This window comes from Colius striatus, chromosome 6, assembly GCF_028858725.1.
Source record: "Colius striatus isolate bColStr4 chromosome 6, bColStr4.1.hap1, whole genome shotgun sequence".
Lineage (NCBI taxonomy): Eukaryota > Metazoa > Chordata > Aves > Coliiformes > Coliidae > Colius > Colius striatus.
The window spans coordinates 23,500,756-23,519,868 of record NC_084764.1 but is presented as its reverse complement, the minus strand read 5'-3'; the positions used below and the strand labels follow the sequence as shown (position 1 = coordinate 23,519,868).

The following is a 19,113-nucleotide window of genomic DNA, read 5'->3' as shown; positions in this document are numbered from 1 at the left end:
CAGATCACAAACTTGTGGCAATCTTCTCTTTTTACGTCATGTTATCTTCTAATACACACAAAATACAAAATTGTTTTAATACTTCTCATGGTTTTGTGTGGAGTTGTTTCTGGTAAGGGGAAGGGGCTGTAAAGATGGCTTCATAAGAAGTTGCTCAAAACTGTCCCGAGCTCTGAGTCAGACTCATTTCTGGGGCTGAGCCAATTAGGTGCCTCCGTGATCACTTTTTAAGAATAAGCCAGAAGAGGAGGGTTCTTCCTGTTCCTTCATTTTCTGTTCTGCCTTCTTTTTTGGAAGGTGGTGGTGCAAGGAGTGGGAAGAGAGAGAGAAGCAGCCACATGGACCCCAAGGTCAGTGAGGAAAGAGAGGAGGAGGTGTGCTGGAGCAGAGACTCCCCCTGCACTCTGGGGAGAGGAGTGGTCAACCAGATTTGTTTGCATTTCATAAAAGACCCCGTGCCAGGGGCAGTGACTATGGCCAGAGGAGGCCATGTCCCATGTGAGGGACCCTGTATCTGCAGAAGCCACAGCTGCTGGGAACAACCCACACCAGAGAAGTTCGTTAAGGACTGTGTCCCAGGGGAGGGACCCCATATCGGAGCAAGGGAAGAATGCCAGGAGTCATCCTCATCTGAGAAGAGAGAAGCGGCAGAGCCCATCTGTGAGACACTGACCACCTCCCCCATTCCCTGCCCCCCTGAGCCATTGAGGAGGGAGGAGGTAGAGATATTGGAAGCAGTGAGCTGGGCCTGGAAAGATAGGAGGGATGCAGGAGGGAGATCTTGAAGTGCTGGTTGTATTTTTCTCATCATCCTGCCCTGTTTCTTCCTTTTGTTCTGTTCTGTTTCTTGTAGGTAGTAGAATAAACTTTCCTACTTTCCTCTCTGAGTACTGAAGTCTGTTTTGCCCAGAACTGTAATTGGCAGTGAGCCCTCCCTGCCCTTGTCTTAATCCACAACAACCTTGGTTATCTTTTTTGCCTCCCATCTCACTGAGGCCTCTGTCATTCTAAGGAGGGTAGGGGTGGATGGAGGGTGGTAAGCAAGAGACTGTTGTGGCACTTCATTGCTGGCTGGGCAAAACCACGACAATACTATTTTTTCTAGCTCTCTATGGCAAACACAAAATGTATAACAAAAATTTCTCCGATTTGTGCAGGAAAAACATCCAAGCAAAAGTTTCATGCCTGTTAAACAAAGCCTAAGTCACCAAGGAGTGAAAGTCTGCAGGCCAAAGACAAGCAACATAAAGAACCCAGCTAGATAGCACAGATTTCCACAACTTAGAATTAGAAAAAAAAAAAAAAGGTGTGGATTTGTAAAGCATTGCTGTATCTTATGTGTGCAAGTCTGATGAACATAAAAAGCACCAACAGTATGCAAAGCTCTTCTCCACAATGTAACTGTACTTTGCGACAGTAAAGCTTCTCATGGTAGTTCTACAGCATTTCTTCAGAACAGGGTAAGGAAAATTACACTTGGAGTAAACTGAGCTAAATATCTGTCCTAAGTCAAACTTCTCAAAACAAAAAAAAATCTTAGTTTTCCACATATTATGTCAAAGTTGAGACTTCCAAATCATAAGAAGACATACATCATTAAATGGAATTCATGTTTTGCTCTTACAAATACATTGCTTTGTAGATTTAGTTGGTAGTTTGAAAATGCTTCGAAGAGAATTAATGAGACACTGGAATATGTTGCTCAGAGAGGTTGTAGATGCCCCATTCCCGGAAATGTTTATGGCCAGGTTGGATGGGGCTTTGAGCAGCCTGGTCAAGCAAAAGACATCCCTGCCCATGGCAGAAGGCCAGAACTAGATGATCTTTCATGGACTTTCCAACCAAAGGGATGCTAAAAGCAACAAAGAGAGTAAGAACACTATGCATGGAGGGGCACAACTGCAGGTGAAGACTGAAAAATGGTCATCAGAACGAGCAAGACAAAGGACCTGAACTGTACAAAGAAAGAAAATTATCTGTTTGGAATTAATTACCAGAAAAAACTGTCCACTCAGATATATTCACTTTCAGAGCCTACAAAACAAACAAAAAATACTTACATCCTGGAATTCTGATGTTAAGTGCTTGTCAAACCTACAGGAAAACTTTTGCACTGTACTTAATACTCATTTCTTAACAAGAAATGGCAATTCACACATTACTTCATTGACTACAGCAGCAGAAGTTCAAGCTGTTGAACTGTGTATCAATGATGCCACAGAATTCTTTTGAGAATCTTTTAAAAAACACCTATTAAGTGTGTGATAATTAATAAGCCACTGCAACTTTACTCTGAACATACACTTTGAAAAAAGTATCCATTTTTTCCACATCATGGAATCCTAGAATGGTAGGGGTGTAAGGAACCTTTAGAGATCATCTAGTCCAATCCCCCTGCAGAAGCGGGTTCACCTAGATCAGGTCGCATAGGAACATGTCCAGGAGGGTCTTGAAGACCTCCAAGGAAGGAGACTCCACAACCCCTCTGGGCAGCCTGTGCCAGGGCTCCCTCACCCTCACAGAAAAAGTTTTTTGTTTTATTTAAATGGAACTAATGTCAATCTGTAGACAAGAAACCACTCATTTAGCTTGGCAAATCTTCTATCTTTTCCTTTTTTTTGAGTGAATTTCTCTGGCCATAAATGCAAGATACATAAAGCCATTCATCTGACAGGGATTTGGTGATACAATCAACATTGGAATGACAAACACTAGAGGAAAGCACATTGGAAAATTCGTCCTGCTGGTCAACTCCACAGAAGTTTGTGCATCTTATAGTAAAAATAATATAGAGGACAATGAACAACAGGGCCAAAGCAAAATATGAAGCAGATATTCAGTAACCCATCAATTTCTAAATAAATGTAAACCATAGTTTCTGGCTGCAGAGTTAACAGGTAACACTGTAAACCACTCACCTGCTGACTTTTCTTTCTTAACTTTGTAGTGGGAGAATCTTTGTTGTAGTGTAATGCTGTAAGGAGTCACAAATGGAATTCAGGCAAACACTTGGTGACTACATGTACACAGAAATGCATTACCAGGTGATTCACAGATGTTTATAAATACAAATGCACATACCTGTTCTTTCTCTTTCAATAGTTTCTCAAATGCAAGAGCTTTTTCCTTCATTGAATGAGACTCAAACTCCTTCTCTTTCAGCATCATTGAAAATTGCATGTTAGTCTCCTGGAGCGCTCGGAATTCTGTTTCTTTTTCCCTACACGTTACAATAATTTTTTCATTTTCTTCTTTCAATTTTCGAATATCCATTTCTAAAATTAAATTTCTTTCTTTAAGATTAGTCACAGCTTGCTTCAAAAGCTCATTTTCATTTTCTTTGTTACTAAGATTTTCACTCACGGAAAGTAACTGATCACTTTTAGATTTAATCAATATGTCTTTTTCCCTAAGTGATTTCTGCAAGACATCATGTTTTTCTTTGATCTGCCTCATCTCTGACTCAGTCTCTTCTTGACTCTTTCTTTCAATCTCTGATGCTGTAGCCACAGAATCAGATAATCGCTGATTGTTTTCCTGAAGAGTCCTAATAGTTGAATCTTTTTCTTGCAATTTTTTTTTCAGTTGTTCCAACTCCTTTTGAAAGAGTTTAGACTCATCACTGAGTACTTCAGGAGTGCTGTACTGAACACCTGAAAGCTGTGGAATGGTGGAAGCTGCTGCCATAGGTGGCGTTACTAAATCAAGTTTACTCAGGAGAAGATCCTTGGTGTTATGAAGCTGTCCTATGCAGTGCTGAACTTGTGCCAATTCCTGACTAAAACTTTTCAGCTTTCGCTCGTTCTGTTCATAACTCTGAATCAAGCCATTATAATCCACCTGCAACTTTGAATTACTATCACTTTCAACTGAAATTTGTGCTTGAAGCTTGTGTAACTCTTCTTGGAGGTGAGCTGACTCATGTTGCATGTTCTGAACTGTGGTTATTACTTGTTGCTTCCACTCCTCCATCTTCTTTACTTGTTGTTTTAGTTTATCACGTTCTTGTAGAAGTTCCTCAAACTGGTTACTGTTAACACCTCCTGACCCGTTATCAGTACCTGTACTGGATGTCTGCAAAACAGTCAATAAGGTTTGGCATTTTTGACTTAAAGCATCTATTTCAATATCTTTTTCTCGAATGATACGGGATAAATTCTGAATTGTTTCTCGAGACATGTCCTGACTGCTGTTTTCAGATCTATTGCATAACTTCCGATTCTCTTCTTGCAGCCTCACCAAAGCTGCTTCTTTAGCAGCGACCATATCCATGATATTATGATACTCTGTTTTTAACTGACTGTTTTCTCTTGTCTTTTCACTTAGAACTGCTAGTACTTGTTCCCTTTCCATAACATATGCTTGCAGCTGCTGCTGAAGACAAAGAACATCTTGCCTATAGGAAGCAGAGGAAACTCTAGCATTAAGAGCTTGAATTTCTAAATCCTTCTCTTGAATGATCCGAGTAAGTTTGCCAACTTCATCCTTAGACAACTGATCAATTTGCTGACTTAAAGAAACATTCTTTTCATTTAAAAGCTTTATCTCCATTTCCCTTTCTTTGATACCTTTTACCAGTCTTTCAATTTCAGATTTAGATAAGTCATGTTTTTCATTTCCATTTTCTCCATTAAGAGTCTGAACTTTGGTTTCCTGAAAAAGATTAGAGGAATCAGTCTGAATGATCTGTCTCTCTTTGTGTAACTGAGTTTTAATTTGTTCAATTGTTCTCTGCAAATTTTTAATTTCCTCGTCTTTCTCTAAGGAAAGTCTTTCATGTGTGACATTCATTTGCTCACACTGAAATTTAGATTCATCTATTTCCTTTCTTTGCTCCTGCAAAGACTGTTGAAGTTGTGCTGTTGTTTGATTCAGATCTTCTATTGTTTTTTTGTGAACTTCCATTTCTTCTTCAAGGTTAGTCTTTATCACTTTTAACTGTGTTACCTCACTTTCAAGTTCAATAATAATATCTAGAGTTTTAGGCTCAACCACAGGCATAGATCTACTTTGCTGATCCTTAAGGCGTTCAATCTCTTCTTTCAAATGATTATTTTCCTCCTTCATGACTGCAAGATTTCTGTCTTTTTCCTCCAAGTTCTGTTTCAAGACATCCTGCTTTTTTGAAGCTTTCATATATTCCTCAAGTTCCTGCTTCATCTGTAAGGTTTGATTTTTCATTTTTTCAATAAATACCTCTTTTTCTTTTAAGAGTTCTGTCAACTGCTTCTGTCCTCCTAAGCTAGTAGTCAACATCTCTTTTGTTTCTTGATGGTCAGTTTCCATTTGCTCAATATTCCTTTTAAGTTCAGCAATCTTAAAGTCTTTCTCTTGACTGAGTTTAACCAGACGCTCATGTTCAAGCTGCAACACAGTAGTATCCATATTACGTGCATTTGATAATTCCTCAATAGTTTGCTTATACTTCTGTGCTTGTTCCAAAATCCTCTTTTCCGACTGGTGTAATTCACTCTCCAACTGTCTTTTTTCCATTTTCAGAGCCTCTGCAACAGTGTCTTTTTCCAAGTAAATTTTGTTTTTCTCAGAAATGGCATCACTTAACTCTCCTTTTAGTTCTTCAATGGCTGTTATCAGCTTTCCATTTTCTGTTCTGAGATCAGACAGAGATTTCTTTAAGTCTTCATTTATTTGTTTCTTTTCTAAAATATCATTCTGCAGCTTTGCAATTTCTACTTCTCTTTCTTTCAGAATCAGATCTTGGCAAATGTTGTTAGATTCCTGAGTACTTTTTTCTGTTAACTTGCTTGAGTATAAAGAAAGTTCCTCCTCTCTTTCTTTTAGTTTCTGCTGCAACTCTCCAATTTCTTTTTTATTATGCAAATTACAGCCCTGGGTTTCCCTTAATTGTTGCTGAAGATGTTTAATATTATCTTGAAGCTGCTGCTTACTTATATGCAAATCTTTAAGTGCAGAGGAACACTGGCTTAGTTTTTCTTTCTGACTATCTAATTCCTGAATGGTTTCCATCTTCTCAGTTTCTAACTCTGATACCTTCTTCCTTTCAAAATCTATGTCAAATTTCAGCTGTTTGATGACACAATCAGTTTCTGTGTGTTGTTTCGACAGCTGCTCTTTCAGTGTAATCATATGCTGAAAAGAACAAAACAAGCATTCATTAAGAACAGTTGATTTATGCATTTCATTCATTTTTATCCTCTGAACAGTAATTAAAAAAAAAACACTAAGAGGAAATAAAAGTATTTCCTACTCGCCAATATAAGTTTGTAAGCACTATGAACTAGCCAGTGCTATATTGATTAAAATGAAATGTCAAATAGGCATAGATTACACTTCACTAAGATAAGAACACCATCTCTCCCAAAAGACCCTTAAGTATTTAAATCAAGGAACAAAAAGAGAAGTACTTAAGAAAACAAACAATCAGAATTTGTCAAAGCAGTTGGAATGGGTACCCATGAAACACCCACTACCTAAAAACAGAGAGGCATTACATTTAAAATAACAAATTACAGAAGTGAATGCATATCTGCATATTCCATTTTCAATGTCTTGTTTGAGCTTATTTTTAGACATACTTGCTGGAATTAGTTTCATAGGAAAATACTTTAAATGTTCAACTCTATAAAGCAAACCAATATTGAAATACACAGCTTGTAACTACATGACAAAAAGGTATCAGTGATCTTTTTTTCTCCACAAATGCTCATATTATGAAGAACTTGTAATAAAGTAACTTAACTCAGTGTAATTAAGGAAAAGAAAAATGCTTTAAAAAAAAAAAATCATTCATGTTCCACATACTGTCATATGACAGGTCAAAATGTTAACAGGACAAAACGCATTAAAGGTCTTGCAAAGAAAAAATAATCAGTATTTAACTGGCCTTGGAAAAGTAAGATCCCTTATAGATACCTGACATGCTAAATTATTTATTTGTCCATAACAAGTGAGTTTTTGGCACTTCAGAACTTTGCACTGAGATACTAGATACAGAGAAAAACTGGTCCCAATATTCTTTTTAAGCCTCAGAGGATACTTACATTTCCCTGCTATTTATGTTCAAAGATCAACTAAAAAGACAAATATCCATGCACATAAATATAAGCACTTACTTTAGCAGCTCAATAATTAGTTAGGCTATTACCTGAGTAGCGTCTTGATTTTGCTTGTCTAGTTCTTCCAGTTCCGCTATTAAAGTTTCTCTTTCAGCAATACTTTCATTTAATTCTTGTTCTTTCCTTTCTAAATCTTGTCTTAACTGACTTAATTCAGAATTCTGATCCTCAGTACATGCAGAAAGAATACTCTCATTTTCATGTTGTGCACTTGTGAGTCCCTCCTTAAGCTAAAAAAAAATTAAACATTAGACTTAATCTCGCCAAAATGTATCAGCTGTTTAGATTTTAAATGTTTCTTTTTCCTTCAACAATTAATTCTCTCCCAAGAGATACCCTAAACATGCATTAGGCTGCATGGTGAGAAAGGAACTTTTAATCTAGTACACCTGAATAACATCTTTATGAAAAATGCCATGAGAACTCTTGAATACATGAAGATCAGAAGGCTCCAGCTGAAAAACACTTTGAATCCAAAGTAAACTAAATTAAATCTCTCAGGCCTGAGTTTATGGAAGACTAAGCCAATCTTATCAAAAACTGAAGCTGTGTTTCAGAGAAACTATGTGTTTAAATTCATGAGTAAGATCAAACGTAGTAATATTACAGAAATACATGAAGAAGACAAATGCTTCACAACTGAAAAATGAAATGTGCCAAAGTAGAACAGAAAAACTACAATTTTTACAGAATGTATGTTACAGCAGCCTAAGTAACAACAGTTTTCTTTAACAGAGTACACTGTGGAGTTTTACAAGTCAAAATGCATCATTCTGCATGGAATTACAGAATTATTCTACAATTATTTCTTTGATTACAAGGTTATTTATGTAGAAGTGTGAACGCTCAAAAAAAGTGTAATGCCAAAATGTGTTTTCCATCATTTACTATTGTTTGAGCTTTTGTTGGCTTAATTTAGAAACTGCTTTACCTGATTTAGACTTGAAAGTCTTGCTATTTCATTTTCTGCTTCTATAAAAGGAAAAAGATACATAATTTTACTACTTTCCAAACAACAATGAAAACAAATCACTCTCCCCCCTTGCCCCAACAGAACTGCACTGCTCAGAAAATAAGTTTCACAATACTTTTGATGATAAGCAGTGCTGTAAAAGATTCAAATGCACCATCGATCACCCCACAAAGTAGAGCATCAGTATTATAACTGAGTCTACATTAGGAGGACTTTGGTACTACAGTGTATCAATTATGTAATTATAGTGGTTTAACGCCAGCCAGCAACTAAGCACCACACAGCTTTAAAAAGTAGAATTTGTGGGTTGAGATAAGAACAGTTTAATAATTGAAATAAATAATAATAGGAAGATAACAAAAAAACGAGAAACAATATCCAAGGCAGATAAGTGCTGCACAATGCAGCTGGCTCACCAATGCCCAGACAGTCCCTAAGCAGTGAACTCTCTTCCTGATCAACTCCCCTCATATACTGGCCAGGCCATCCTATGGTATGGAATAACTTTTGGGCTAGTTCAGGTCAGCTGTCCTGGCCAAGCTCCCTCCCAGCTTCTTGTGCACCTCGCTGGCAGAATATGGGAAACTAAAAAGTCCTTGACTTAGGATAAGCCCCGCTTGGCAATAGCCAAAACATTAGCATGTTATCAACAGTATTCTCAGCTAAGTTGAAATCACAGCCCTGTTCCAGCTACTAGGAAGAAAATTAACTCCATCTGAGTTGAAATCAGAACAACAATATTAAAGGATTTTCTGCATACAGATATACTTCTTAAACAGATATGATTCAGTGTTTAAGGAAAAGATATTAACAATAGACTGCCTTTACACAAAGAAGTGTACTTTTAGAATTTAAACAAACACCTTCTACGGAGATAGACTTACTTTTAAAGAAGAAAAACCTATGGAACTGTTGGCAGATAAAATTACTTACCTAATCAGAAACCCCTAGCCCTAATTATGTCTCCTCTCCTGCTTCGCCTTATCTCAACAGCCAACGCTTTTCTAAAGCACCAAGTTTTTAAAGGCACACATTCTCATATTCAGATCCAAATTCTTAAATTCTGAGCACTAAAAATGAAAGCTTCTGAATATATACCAAGATTAAAAAAAAATTTCAAGAAACCAAACAACATCTTTGTACCTAACAGTGCTTGCTGCAGTCTGATAACATCTTCTGGTAGTGATGTCTTTGACCGGAGCTTCTTCTCCTGTTCTTTCAGGAGAGCATCTTGCTCTGCAACAGAACTTTGAAGCATACTCAAGTTGGATTTAAGATTTTCACATTCTTGCATTATTTGGATTTTTTCTACCTTTGCCAATTCTTGCTCTTTCAGAAGATTTTTGTTTTCTTCTTTGGCAGAAGATAATTTGTGATTTAATTTTCTTATTTCATCCTCTAGGTCCTTTACAATCTGCAACTTGTCTACTTTTCCTCCGTCTAGACTCTGAGAATTGTTTTGCTGTATGCTTATTTTAGAGTTATCCATGGCACGAGCACTCACACCATCTAGAAAGTAAAAAACATTGTTTGCAAAATTAACCAGAGCCAGCTATGTAGGTATTTTGCTTAAAATCTCTTCTTCCACCCATTTTCCTGACACAGGGAGATAGTCTAAAGCAAAGACATCATCATCATCAACATAAAACTTACTTAAATTCAACGAAACATTTGAAGCAGTGCTCTATACATGTTACTGGTATGACAGACAGCTTTTCAAATGTTTACACATCTCTGGCTCAAAATAATTTTAAAAGCTGTTGCAGATATTTTTCACAGCATATACTTCAAAGTATACTTGACTCCCATCTCTCTCGGTGGGAAGATGACAGTATCTAATTTATCAGGATCTAGAATCCTTCAATTTGCTAAGAACAGTTTATCAATCCCATTTCATTCATAATTAATTTCAAAGGTTTGCTGAATGGTTGCTATAGAGAACAATTCACTACAAATCAGTACATCATTTGCTAAACAATGCACAAAGTTTTTCAAGATCTCATTTTGAAGAACTGGTGTTTTTACAGATTACCAAGCAAACAAGGCATTCATAGTTCTGTACAGTTCTCATAATGTAATTTCCAGGTAAGTTACAGAGCATAAAAATTTGTAATAAAAAATATATTGGAAAAAAATGTTAAATAAAAGCACGTGGCTTGTGAATTAATTTCAGTGTGAGCTCCACCACTTCCCGCCACCTCTCCCCCAGTCTGTATTATTTTGTCAAACAGAACCAACAAAACAAAAATACTCTAATTCTTCAAAAGCTGTGAGAAGAATTTATTTCACACAACTTGTAATGCAAAAAATAAAGGAGACCTGCCTTTGACTTCATTAAATTAGCCTTGCTGGTGTATGTGTGTGCAGTACATATAGTACATGCAGTTAAAAAACAGATAACATCTTAGCAGGCATCAGATGTTTGGAAACAAATTCCCTATCAATACTACTGTAGAAATTAAGAGGCTCTGAAAACATTCTGCCTTCTTTCTAAGAAGAAAGTGGATGTCTCATTCTGAAGGACAGTACACACTCTTTAGAAGTTCAACTTCTAATAGATAATAATATAAAGGTTTACAGGCAAATCTTTTATGTTTGTGCAAAGAAGGCTCTAAAAGAAACCAAAATGATGTGACTAGTTTTATGTAATACTAAATACCTGCAAGACAACAAAAAGCTGCTTGTGAGAACTACTCAGCTTCTTCTACAGCTTACATGTCACAGACTAAGGCATGGTCCTCACAGAAATCTTTGACCTTTTGTCAAGTAACCCAATTGGCACACAGTACATTTTGCATGTCTCATCTACAGCTACATTCAGTGTAAGTTGAAAAAACAGCAAGTGTAGAATTTAAAGCACAATATTTGATTCATACAGAAAATTACTCTCCAGACTGTTATATGTCAGAAGACAAAATGTCATCATTCCAGTGCTCAAGGCAACCATAGTAAATAAAAGATTCTAGGACACATGTGTCTTAAACGTGAAACTGAAATGATGTTGAAATTGAAATTCCTAAACATCATATATTTGCTATCTATTACACTGATACATGCATATTTATCTCATGCTTTAACCAAAACTTACTGTATATTAAGTAAAACAAAAAGTATGTGGTAATAAAGACCTTGCTGTAACTGATTCTCAAGTTCTTCAATTCGCTCTTCATATTCACTCAGCTCTTCTCGGTGTCGACGGCTTATCTCAACTAGCTTTTGTCTGTGTGCATCCTGCAATACTGAAAGTTCATGCTGATGTTCATCTATTTCTTGACTTAAATTCTGTTTGAGTTCCTAAAAATACCATTAGAGAAATAGAATGGTAAAATACAGTACATAAGCATAAGAACAAAAAAACATCTAAGAAATAGAAGTTTTCCCTAGTAAAACCAAAGGATTTATTAGTTTGTCTCGTGGAAAAGGTCAAGTTTCTTGGCTTTTGTTGATTTGAGTTTTTTTAAACATGCTAAAACATACCCCTTTTAAATGTTTACTCAAACACAATGCGCACCACAACACTAAAGGAAGTAGAGAGATTACAACTCTCTTGTAGGAAGTTTATACACTAAGACATACTTCTGGTAACTTTCAAGGATGATATGAACATCTGTACTTTGCACCTCCAATGAAAAAAGGCAAGATCTTCTGAGTAAAAAGAAGAAATTACTTTGTATATCTCAAATGTGGTCTCAAGTCATCAACTGTTTCTGAAAGTGATTTGCCTTCATAAATACTAGCATCTTTAAGCTTATGTATTATATTCATCAAAACATATGAATACCATTTCTAACAATAACTGGCTGGTTTTAAATATTGCACTGCTGACTGAAATATGGCTGTTCTATTAAAAATGCATGTGGGCATGTAATAGTGAAAGTGTTAGTGTAGTATTTACAAGTCACACAATGGTATGCAAACTCATCAGCATAAGACTAGTTTAGCAAAGTTATCACCTTACCTTAACAACATTTTGCAGTTTGCATATTTCACTTTGTTCAGCATCATTCCTCCCTTGCCCTTTCGAAGACTGAGAAAAGAAAAAAAATTATGATAAATGTGTAAATTTTTCATGGGTGCTTCCTCTACTGATTCTCAAAAGTAGAAAACAACAAAGCTAATGTGAAGTAAATTGCAAATCTACAGTAGTTTTGATCCTAAAAAAGACATTTTGAGGGAAAGAATTTTCCATTGATTTTTTTATTATTAGACGCAAACATGTAGAAGTTTGGTGCGGACAGTGTCAGTGCACCTAAAGGGGCAACAAGTTTGCTTCATTTTATTTGAGTATCACCACATGGAAAAAGTATACCTCTGAAATCAGATTATAGCTTGAAAAACTATTCACATCAACAGCAGCTTGAAAGATTATATTCTTAGTATAACTGACATATCAAGGATGGAGAGCAGAGTAAAAAGAGCATACAGCTATCTATCATTTTGAACAGCATTGTGAATAGTCAACCACTATCACAGTCAAGAAGAAAAAAATATTTTCTGAAAGGCTGCACAAAAATGAAATGTTGAAGTAGTATTCTAGGTGAATGTTTATGAAACTCTTTAACTTAACAAATTATGTAGAAAGTATGACGAAGAAGCATTTGGAAGTCAGTCACTGAATGTGTCCCCAGTCAGGCAACAGTAAGAAAACAACGAAAATATCATTAAGATTCAGCTTTTTCATCAAATCAAAACATGCTGCTTCTAGCAATTTACAGCAAAAGATGCACTCCAAAACCACCAAATGTAAAGAAAAAGCTAATTTGGAGAGGATAGAGGAGGGTAAGATAGACAGGAACCACTCACCAGTGCAATCTGCTTCCAGTGGTCAACTTCAGATTCAAGTCTAGAAACTTCGTTGGACAATCTGTTTATTTCTTGTTGTGACCAGATTATATCTCCAAAATCCATGTCGTCTCCTTCAAAACCTGTGGGATGTCTGACTGCTGGAACATAGGTAGCTGATGTAGCAGCTGGTGGTGAACCAGCTCCTGACTGTGCTGACTGAGCAGCTGTCTGCACTTTCTGCAATTGTTCCTGCAGTGCATTCTGTCTAGCTTTCAAATGGCTGATTTCCACCTGCATACACAAAATGAAACATGTTGTTTCAATAAAAAGAATATCAAAATACACTTCACCCCTTGTGGCCTTACAAATTATGAAACAGTCAACCAACTCTCCCCAGCATACATTACCCATCACTTTCACTAACAAGGAGAAAAACGCAAATACTCTTCTAATGGATAACAGAAATCTTAGCCACTTTTCACAGAGCACCTCATGCAAGGACACATATTAAAAGTCTTAATAGTTTTTAGTCAAAAGCATTTGTTGGTTTATCTAGCAGCCAAGGTACTCAAGTACTACAGTAAGACTGAGGCTAACAGGCTGTACAAAAAAAACATAGAGGATATTCAGATATGAAAATTAAACAATATATGATGCTCCCCCAGTTATTTACAGTACATTATTTATTTTATGCTTAACAACTCAATGTATTGAAAATTTACTTATTTATAATAAAGTGAAATTATCTGCATGCTGTTCTAATAACTCTGTTGTTATTCTGTAAGCAGAATTCCATACATTTCAAAATTCTGCTAATGCAATAGCTTCCACATGCATTTACAAACAAAGCAGAAATAAAAACTTTTTTGTGTAAATCTAGGCACAGTGACAACTTCCTTCATTTAAAATGCTATGAAATCTCCCATTACACAATAGGTCATAAAGCTAATGTTTCCATCACAAAAGGACACTTCTCAAATTATGAAAGCTAGTTCTGATATCTACAGACAACATAAGTGCTTCAAATAAGAATTTGCTCCTGTTGCCTTCCTCAAAGATAAATGAATCAGAAACATAAAACAGTTTAAGTGTCCTTTCTCACAGTGATTCCAGAAACAATAGAATTCTGACATATACAAGACATTCACAGTTCCCTCTTGTCTCAATGCTCTGGCAGCTCTGCTTATATTAAATGATTCAATTAGTTCCTCAATGTTTACATTAACAAACCAAGAAACCAGAACTGTGACCAATACTTCCATTGAAAGAGCAGAGGTACTAGAACAAAGAAATGAAATGCCACCCTACATAACTTTATTGGACGTACTCAGATACTTCACTTGATATCCTACCTCCTTCTGTTGAAGCTGATTTCGATACTCTACAGATAATTGCTTTATTTGAAGTTCTGCTGCTTCATGCTTTTCTTCTAAATCGCTGCAAACTTTTTTCAGTCTCTCATTCTAGCAAAAATGAGAAACGAACATTGGCAAATTCAGAATAGTTCTTACAGAACAAGAAAAGCATGTCTGCTGAACAGTAAAGAAATCAATTAAATTTTACACTTTTCTCCTGTCATTTCTCTTAAAACACACATTAGCAGTAACTTCCAAGTGTGGCCACAAAATCATGCTCAAATCCAAGTTGTTCATTCTTGTATGGCATTGACTCTAGCTCACTTTCAGAAAAAAAATTGTGGTGAGCAGAGGCACTGTGGCCAGCAGGTCGAGAGAGGTTCTCCTCCCCCTCTACTCTGCCCTGGTAAGGTCTCATCTGGAGTATAGGGCTACTAAGGTGATTGGGGAACTTGAGCCTTCAGTGTCTCTCTTATGAGGAAAGGTTGCAAGATTGGGGGCTGTTTAGTCTGGAGATGACTGAGGAGGTCCTTATCAATGCTTATAAATATTTGGAAGGGTGGGTGTTGAGAGGAAGGGCACAGTCTTCTTTCTGTAATGCCCAGTGACAGGACAAAGGGCATGCACTGGAATACAGGAAGTTCCACTCAAACATGAGGAGAAACTTCTTTCCTGTGAGAGTGAGGGAGCCCTGGTACAGACTGTCCAGAAAGGCTGCGGAGTCTCCCTTTCTGGAGGTTTTCAAAACCCACTTGGACCTTTCCCTGTGCAACCTGGATTGAGGTTGACCTGCTTTAGCAGCAGGTTGGACTAGAGCTCTAGAACTCCTACTATTCTGTGATTCTGTGAAATGCTAAGAAAAAAAATTAAGAGCTGAATTATATCTCATCATGATCCATAGATGGAATTTAAGAACACCCAGAGAGCACAAATCAGAGCTAATGTCCATACAGCCCAGTATTCTCCTCCAGACATTTGCCACCTGCTATTGGCCAGAGACTAGAAAAAGCACAAGTAGGAACAGTTACTTCCCCAAAATACTATATTAACTTCTCAAGGGCTGAACACATACATGGAAGCTATCTGTTTCAAGTCACACAACCAACAAGTCCTTTGTAAAAGTACACAGTCACTTTTCACAAGGGCATATGGGATACGTAAGCAGTTTTGTAAGAGCACAAGCATCAGTAGCTGTGTCAAAATGACCACAGAGCTGGGCAGCACAGAGAACATGCACATTCTATACTTTGAAGCTTGCTGTCCAGCATAACTGGGCATTCTTGTTTTGCTTTTGTTTGTGGTCATACATGAATGCTGCAGTCCAAGTCCACATAAAAGGTAGAAACAGTAGCGGATTGCAGCACTTAGCGAAAGACAAAAACTGGCACAACACCAATACTCCAATAAACAAATGTTTCCCCCCTAACTGTAGTTTGTCAGAAATAAAAAAGAGCCACATTCTAACATCATGGTCATGCTTGTTTCTAGATTAACCCAAGGACAAGCAATGTCTGTGCAATATTTCACATAAATGTTATTGACTGTTTTAAATACAGTAGTATTCCAAAATTTCTTACTTCCAACTTTTGTGCTGCATTAATACTCTCTATTTCTCTGAGCCTAGAATTGGACACATAGAGTTCTGTTGCTGCATCTGAAAGTGAAAAAAAAAAAATTAAACTACTTTCAATTTGCTAAGCAGACATCAGTTAAGACCACAGATAAGTATTTTACTTTTGATATTTACTTAGGAACGAACATTGAAGCAGTCTAAAGCTGCTTTTGTCAGAACACTGTCAGAATTCTTTTTCAGACCACAGAATCTTTCTGCACCTAACGTCTCTCTTATCTAGTCTTTAAGTCAGATTTCAAAACAGGAAAGTATGCATTTAAGCTTTAAAATAAAATAAATCAGAACTTTTACTTGACTATTTCATGTCACTGAATCTGTTTTTCATTTAGGACTTTGACCCTGACATGAGTTTTGCATTTCTGGGTAATCTCTTGTGATGTTTGTAAACAAGAATTGGTTCCCTAAAATACACATAACAGCAACTAAAGTTTTGGGGAAAAAAAATTGTAAATGCCAGACCCAATAAAATCCACATGACAGAACACCAACTCTGCCTCCTCATATAGAGGCACAAAAACCCTGTAAAACTCACTTTTGTTTACAAAGGTGACACAATCTACCATATCAGTTTATCTAACACAAAAAGTATGTAACTCTGTGGCAGGATACTCTTCCTTTAATAATCAACCCTCTTCAAACAGGTTATCCTAATTTCTCTAATGTCTCACTTTTAATGGATAGAAACTCATTTCCTTTTATTAATGAGAAATCATCTTGAATTTACTATAAAAAATCCTTGACAACTTTTTTGAAACTTTAAATAAACATAACTGTCAAGGAATTATTTTATTTCATCATTTCCTATGTGCTGTTTAAAACCGGCTGCAGCTCAAGTGCTGCGGAGGCAACAAGTTGCAGAAGAAAACTGCTGAAGTGAAGATGTTAAAGTCAATCCACAAACACCATCTTCAGTTTGGATGGCAGTCAAAGCAGTGAATGTAAGGGAAATATTAATTTAATAATGAATATTTAAAATAAATCAGGAAACATCAGAAAATCAGGAGATTTTTTAAAATAATGTAAGGAACTGCTCGGAAAGCATTATTTCTGCTAGACTGTATTTAAAGGTTTTTAAGGAAGAGTACTTAGATATTACTAGATTTTTCAATCCTCAAGATTAGTATCTGATAAAAACATAGTCCTCCTAAATTTTTAGGAGCAGAAATTGTTCACAACAGTATCCAACACCTGGACGTTAACTAAAGAACATAAGCACGTCTCTTGCACAAATGTGTGTATCAGAATCTAAATTTATACTTTAAAAAGGAAAAACAAATGCAGCAGATGACTACACAATTTAGGAGCATAAAATAAGTTTCCAAACCTAACTCATATGGATTTGGGAATTTAAAACAATTTTAAGCAAGTCTTTCAGAAAAGTGAAAAGAAAAAAAAAAAGATAACTTTGCAGTTATCAAAATAAAATTCTCTCAAGTGGACCAAGAAAAACCATCCATATGAGACTCAAAGTATAAGCTTGCCTACAAGATTTATGTAATACTATCACAACGTTTGCAACTTCACCAACTATGAAGCAAAGTATAACTGCTTAATTTCACATTTGAGTATTCAGAAGTCTTAGCTGTTCTTTGTGGTTGCTATTCTTAACGTTGTTTTGAGAACACTCATTTTTTCAAAAGGTTAGTTTCAAGATGGTAAACAATACTAGGTGTATTAAACTGTTGATATTTATTACCATCTTATGCAATTACTTTACTAGAAAAAAATAAAAGTTTTACTCAAAAGCTCCTAACACCACATTATTAAAAATACAAAGAAAATATTTTAGTCTAGAATAAATTTGTTATTGACTGTCTTACTAAATGTCTCACTCGTTTTGTCCCAACTTTCTCTTTTAAATATAAACCATCCTATATTCTAATTCCTATAAAAAACACGGGTCATGATCTCCTACTTGACTGCAGGAGAATGGTAGAATGCAAAAGGTTTCTCTGTGCCCAACTGAAACAAAAATAACAATCAGAAACACTGGACCTTTGCCTGTGTGACACGTCACACTTAGATCATACCAGTGTCCAGAAACCCCTCTGTACTGCTACCTTGCAGTTTTATGAAGCCACTCTAAAAACTGATAATCAAACTGGGTTTTAGACAAACTAAGTAAACAGAATGGAAGAACACTATTGTTTGTGTGCCTTCATTACCAACACAAGGCTTCACACAGTTCGGAAACTTCTGAAAAACAAACCCAGCACAGGTTTCCTTCCACTTTATAGCCTGGGAATATGTGTGTTTATTTTCCAGACCCTGAAGTCACAGGGGTGGAATGAAAAACGAAAACAATGCCACCAAAGCCAGCAGCTGTGCCGAACGGCACCAAACTGTGGTTTAACAGGCCCGCTCAGGTCCTCGACAGCTGGGCAGCAGCTGCAGGCAGCGCAGGCCCCCGCTGCTGCCGACTCCCGAGGAACTGACCGGCGACGGCTCCGGCAGGCACCCCCACGCCCGCTTCTCAGCCCTCGCTTACCGCCCACTTCCTCCGCGCCTTCCAGCAGGATGTCCTTGGTGAAGCTGGAGATCTGGCCGGTGAGCGAAGACAGGCTGCCCCCGACCTGTCCCAGGGACTGCCCCAGCCCCGAGCCCAGCCCGCCCAACCACGACGCCATCGCCGCCGCTCAGAGGACTCCGGGCCTCACTCAGCCTCGCTCCGGGCGCCCACACAGCTGGCAACTGGCTCCTCCTCCCTGCACCTCACTAGAGGCGGGGGGTTCAAGGCTCTTGCCACGGGTTCACCAGACCAGTCTCGGCAACCACTCCGCCAGCGCCGCACACATCTCCTCGGCACTGCTCGTTACGGCACGGCTCAGCGGCTCTTCTCGGCTGCCGCCGCTTCTGCCACCTCAACGGCCGCCATAACACCATCGACAGCGGCCGCAGCCGCCTAGAGCGCCGCCGCGGCGGCTGTCACGCGTGCGCGGCCGCGGAGGACGCTGGGATAGCGGTGGAGGAGCGGGGGCGGGCCGCCGGTCGCCGTTGACGGGTGGCGGTGCCGGAGCGTGAGGTCCCGTCACGGCGAGCTGCCGGCGTCACCCGAGGCGGGCTGCGGAACCGAGGGCCAAAAGCCAGAGCGTGACATGGGGCTGAATTTGGGTTCTGCCGCCGCGCCCACCTTGTCCCAGGGCTGGCTGTTGCGGCTCTGCGTGTGTGGAAACGCGCACACATACCTACATAAACAAACACAACAGGCTTAGTCTGCTACAGGTGACGCTGGGGAAGCGCGCCAGCGGCCACCGCAAACAGCCGGGCAGC

General features: G+C 37.9%; 1 protein-coding gene across 3 annotated transcripts in view; it reads right to left on the bottom strand.

Annotated features, from left to right (window-relative positions):
* The window catches only part of TRIP11 (thyroid hormone receptor interactor 11), a 36,200-nt gene extending 17,416 nt beyond the window's left edge, over nt 1–18,784 (bottom strand). For 2 of the 3 annotated variants that reach the window (XR_009818979.1, XM_061998815.1), the window contains exons 1-10: nt 18,332–18,784; nt 15,788–15,864; nt 14,208–14,318; nt 12,874–13,146; nt 12,029–12,097; nt 11,199–11,364; nt 9,214–9,579; nt 8,029–8,069; nt 7,127–7,327; nt 3,082–6,111 (exon numbers count right to left, since the gene is read on the bottom strand). Coding sequence is in view for 2 of the 3 variants with exons in the window: in XM_061998815.1 (XP_061854799.1) it covers nt 3,082–6,111; nt 7,127–7,327; nt 8,029–8,069; nt 9,214–9,579; nt 11,199–11,364; nt 12,029–12,097; nt 12,874–13,146; nt 14,208–14,318; nt 15,788–15,864; nt 18,332–18,470 (4,473 nt within the window). In the remaining variant the exon portion in view is untranslated. The remainder of the gene's footprint in view (nt 1–3,081; nt 6,112–7,126; nt 7,328–8,028; nt 8,070–9,213; nt 9,580–11,198; nt 11,365–12,028; nt 12,098–12,873; nt 13,147–14,207; nt 14,319–15,787; nt 15,865–18,331) is intronic. The other variant, XM_061998814.1, reaches the window with a different exon arrangement.
* Between the last annotated feature and the right edge of the window lie 329 nt (nt 18,785–19,113).